Source organism: Protopterus annectens, chromosome 10.part0 (genome assembly GCF_019279795.1).
Source record: "Protopterus annectens isolate FY-2018-M chromosome 10.part0, PAN1.0, whole genome shotgun sequence".
Classification (NCBI taxonomy): domain Eukaryota; kingdom Metazoa; phylum Chordata; order Ceratodontiformes; family Protopteridae; genus Protopterus; species Protopterus annectens.
In genome coordinates, this window is record NC_056744.1 from 360021915 (window position 1) to 360027034 (window position 5120).

The 5120-nt window shown below is 43.7% G+C and overlaps 1 protein-coding gene across 1 annotated transcript; it reads left to right on the forward strand.

Moving 5' to 3' along the window:
* The first annotated feature begins 513 nt into the window (after positions 1-513).
* LOC122814150 lies at positions 514-3544 on the forward strand. The gene is given in 3 exon segments (XM_044086763.1): positions 514-1344; positions 1347-1955; positions 2628-3544. Coding segments are annotated over 3 exon segments (2295 nt in total). The 5' UTR covers positions 514-575.
* Positions 3545-5120: the final 1576 nt, after the last annotated feature.

Sequence of the window (5120 nt, forward strand, 5' to 3'; positions counted from 1 at the left end):
CTATAAATGTAAGAAACATTGTAGTGTAACAATAACTGTCCTGAACAGAAGACCATATAGTTGGTGTACATAGTCAATTAAATTATCTAGGTATGGAAAACCGTTGTAGAAACCAGATAAATACATAATTGAGTGTTGTAAAGTAATAATGAGAATAGGGGCAGAAATGGTTCATGTATTCAAAATGCATGTTGAATAGAATTATATATATATATATATATATGTGTGTGTGTGTGTGTTTGACCATTGATCAAAAACACACAAAATAAAACAGCAAGTGATCGAACACAACTTGATCGATCACCGGACGATCAAACATACAAAATAATAAAGCTAAAGCTTTATTTTTGCAGAGCCCCCATTTATAGTTCAGTCATTTGAATTGCACCCATATATATATATATATATATATATATATATATATATATATATATATATATATATATATATATATATTTATAAGTAGGGATTGCGCAAGTAGTGGGGTGTATAAGTCAGATTTGTGCAAGGCGATCTTTAATTGAAGTTTTGTTGTGAATGGTCCAGGCCTCTCGGCCAACTCAGGAATCTTCAACATGGCTGTACTTGTACCAGTACCGATCTTCCCATACAGAGTTGGACCTCCTCCTATCCCTATGCCAATACCAGCTCCCCCTCCTCCTCCTCCTCCAATACCAGACTACATGATGGAGGAAACGTTACAGGAAAAGGCACGAAAATGGCAGCAGTTGCAGGTGAAACATTATGCTGAGAAAAGGAAGTTTGGATTTGTAGATGCTCAGAAAGAAGATATGCCTCCAGAGCATGTCCGAAAAATTATTCGAGACCATGGAGATATGACGAACAGGAAGTTTCGGCATGATAAGAGAGTCTATTTGGGTGCATTGAAGTATATGCCTCATGCAGTGCTGAAGCTTCTTGAGAACATGCCGATGCCGTGGGAACAGATTTGTGATGTGCCAGTGTTGTACCACATTACTGGTGCTATTTCATTTGTCAGTGAGATTCCCTGGGTGATTGAGCCTGTGTACATCACACAGTGGGGGACAATGTGGATTATGATGAGGCGTGAAAAGCGAGACAGACGGCACTTCAAAAGGATGAGGTTTCCACCATTTGATGATGAGGAGCCCCCGCTGGACTATGCTGACAATATTTTGGATGTGGAACCTCTTGAGTCCATCCAGATGGAGCTGGATCCAGAGGAGGATGCCCCAGTCATTGAGTGACTCTACGATCACCAGCCACTGAAAGACAATAGGAACAGATACGTGAATGGCTTAACATACCGCCGTTGGCAGTTTACTCTTCCTATGATGTCAACACTGTACCGACTAGCTAATCAGTTTTGACCAACTTGGTGGATGGCAACTATTTCTACCTGTTTGATCTTAAAGCTTTCTTCACTTCAAAGGCTCTTAATATGGCAATTCCTGGACGCCCTAAGTTTGAGCCACTGGTTCGGGATATAAACCTCCAGGATGAAGACTGGAATGAATTCAATGACATCAACAAGATCATCATCAGACAACCTATCAGAACAGAATACAAAATTGCTTTTCCTTATTTATACAACAACCTCCCTCATCATGTGCATCTTACTTGGTATCACACCCCTAATGTGGTGTTTATTAAGACAGAAGATCCGGATCTGCCTGCTTTCTACTTTGATCCTTTGATCAATCCCATTTCACACAGGCACTCTGTTAAGCAAGAATCTGAGTCTGCAAAGCAGTCAATGAGCAGTAGGAGTAAAGTACTACCTGAGCAAATTTGGATTAAAGTTGAAGATGAACCTGCTTGTGAAGCCAAAAATACCCTGATGGCTGAGTGTCTCGTACAGCTGCATTGTCAGCAGGGTCCATCTGATGGCAGTGAAGCAGATGACAGCATACCACAGCCAGCAGGTCCATTTGTTGGCGGTGAAGCAGATGACGGCATACCACAGCCAGCAGGTCCATCTGATGGAAGTGAAGCAGATGACAGCATACCACAGCCAGCAGGTCCATCTGATGGAGGTGAAGCAGATGACAGCATACCACAGCCAGCAGGTCCATCTAATGGAGGTGAAGCAGATGACAGCATACCATAGCCAGCAGGTCCATCTGCTGGAGGTGAAGCAGATGACAGCATACCACAGCCAGCAGGTCCATCTGATGGCGGTGAAGTGGATGACAGCATACCACACCCAGCAGGTCCATCTGATGGCGATGAAGCAGATGACAAAATACCACAGCCAGCAGGTCCATCTGATGGCGGTGAAGTGGATGACAGCATACCACAGTCAGCAGGTCCATCTGATGGCAATGCAGCAGATGACAGCATATCACAGCCAGCAGGTCCATCTGATGACAGTGAAGCAGATGACAGCATACCGCAGCCAGCAGGTTCATCCGATGGCAGTGAAGCAGATGACAGCATACCACAGTCAGCAGGTCCATCTGATGGCAGTGAAGCAGATGACAGCATACCACAGTCAGCAGGTCCATTCGATGGCACTGAAGCAGATGACAGCATATCACAGTCAGCAGGTCCATCCAATGGCACTGAATCAGATTACAGCATACCACAGCCAGCAGGTCCATCTGATGGCAGTGAAGCAGTTGACAGCATACCACAGCCAGCAGGTCCATCTGATGGCAGTGAAGCAGATAACAGCATACCACAGCCAACAGTGGAATGTCAAGAAGATGTGGATTGCTGTCCTCCTCAACACCATAAAGGACTTGAACAGACACCATTAATCAGAAATGGTACTGATGAGGAACTCTTTAGGAGCCCGAACCATGCAGCAGAGGGCAGTATCAACATACCCACAGAGTGGGGCACTGTCATTGAAGAGCCCACTGCCATCAGCTTTGTAAGTGCCCTTAAAATTCCAGGTGTGTTGGAGTTTTCCCTCTGCTTACTATTTGCCAAGCTTGTCAGCTACACCTTCCTTTACTGGCTACCACTGTTCATTCCCAACGTAGCACATTTGGATTCAAAAGGTGCTGGAGATATATCTACGCTCTTTGATTTTGGAGGAATTTTAGGTGGGATAATTGCAGGTATAGTTTCTAACTACACGGGAGGCAGAGCGACAACCTGCTGTGTGATGCTCATTGTAGCAGCTCCCATGTTGTTCCTGTATAACAATATCGGTCAGAATGGAATTGGAACCACAATTGCTATGCTGATTGTGTGTGGAGGTCTGGTGAATGGTCCATATGCTCTCATTACTACAGCCATCTCAGCTGACCTGTTTCAGCTCCTGCTTCACATCTGGAATACATTTTGGATCACACCTGGTTTCTACAACAAGCTTTCTGTACTTTTTAAGGGACCAAGATGGGGACCAGGAAAGCTAAGACTGAGTCTTCCAGAGGAAATTCCCAAGGTTTGCTGTACTTTGAAAGTAGAACCGGTATACCCGAAGAAGAAAAACAGTAATTCTTCAGATATGGGACTGATGCACAATTATCAGTACAAGCAGAGGTCATTGTCACCTTTTCATGCAAATGTCCGAGAGCAGCGAACAAGACATGGTGGTTTACATTGGTGAAACTGGTGGACTTTCAAGAGTAAAAGAGCAACCTTCAGAACATTACAGTTTGCATGATGAGCGTAGCACTTCATACACACACCAATCTCATACACACCCCCACCCTCTCTCATACATACACCACACCTCACACATCTATACTACAATGCCTACCTTCCCACAACAAGCTCTACTACTATCTACCCTTTTAATATCCCTAACCTACATTACCCAACTTTGCCTCCACACTAATACATACCTACCTCTAACCACACACACTACCACCTCACACCCCCCAGATATATCCCACTCATATTCACAGATCTCTCCAGAACTTTACTCCTCCATCCATCCTAAGACAACCCTCCCCCCCAAAAAAAACATACTTCCCTTTATCCTCTACTTTTCTTCAATCAGCTCCTCTCTCATATCTCACTCTCTCTGTCAGGTGACATCCACCCTAACCCAGGCCCAACCCCTACCTGTACCCACCCTAACCCAAGTTCTAATCAACACAAACACAAGACTATCCGCCTCATGACCCTAAATGCACAAAGCCTCCGTAATAAAATCCCCAACCTTCATGCCTGGCTCTCTTACAACCAGCCAGACATAACCGCTGTCTCTGACACCTGGCTCAAACCCTCCATCAGAGATAATGAAATCCTTCCTCCAGGCTACCACATTATACGCAATGATAGAACTCATAGAAAAGGAGGTGGCGTAGCAATTATCTACTCCTCCACTCTCACTTTTACTCCATTGACCAACCCCATCCCAACTTTTGCCAATGCAGAAATGACTGTAGGCTTTCTAAAACTTAACAACTATAATTCCATCTGCATCTGCTCCATCTACATCCCACCCGGAGACAATACCAAAACTCTGGAAGACATCCTCTCTTGGTTTAACTCAAACATCAAATATGAAACCTACATTCTTGGTGATGTAAATATTAACTGAACCTCCTTCCTCATAGATACCCCATCTCACTCTATCAACCTCTACAATTTCACCCAACTAATAGACCTCCCTACTAGGCCAAACAAAGATGGTTTCTCCGGTACCATGTTAGATTGGATATTAACAACACATCCCAACCGTATCTCGAAAGCTGGTGTAATACCAGACCCCCTAGGTGACCACTTACCAGCCTTCACTGACCGCCTATCCTCACACATAGAAAAACAACACATTTTCAAACAATCCCGTAACCTATCTTCCTTCAACCCCAAAATCTTCTCTGAATGCCTTAAGGTTACTAATTGGTCCCCACTGAAAATCCTTCCACTAGATAACGCCGTCACATATTTTAACCAAACCTTCCTTACCTTAATTGATAAAGTAGCCCCTTTTCATACCAAATGTATCAAAACAAATTCCTGCCCCTGGCTATCCCAAGAAACTAAATTGATAATCACTCAGAGAAACAAAAAGTGGAAACTGTACCAAAAACAGAAAAACCCCACCACCCTCCAAGAATATAAACATCTTCGTAACCTGGCCAAAAAATCAATAACAAAAGATCGCAAAAACTACTACAGCAGTCTGCAATACAAACACTCAAACAATCCAAAGACATTCTGGACATCCATCT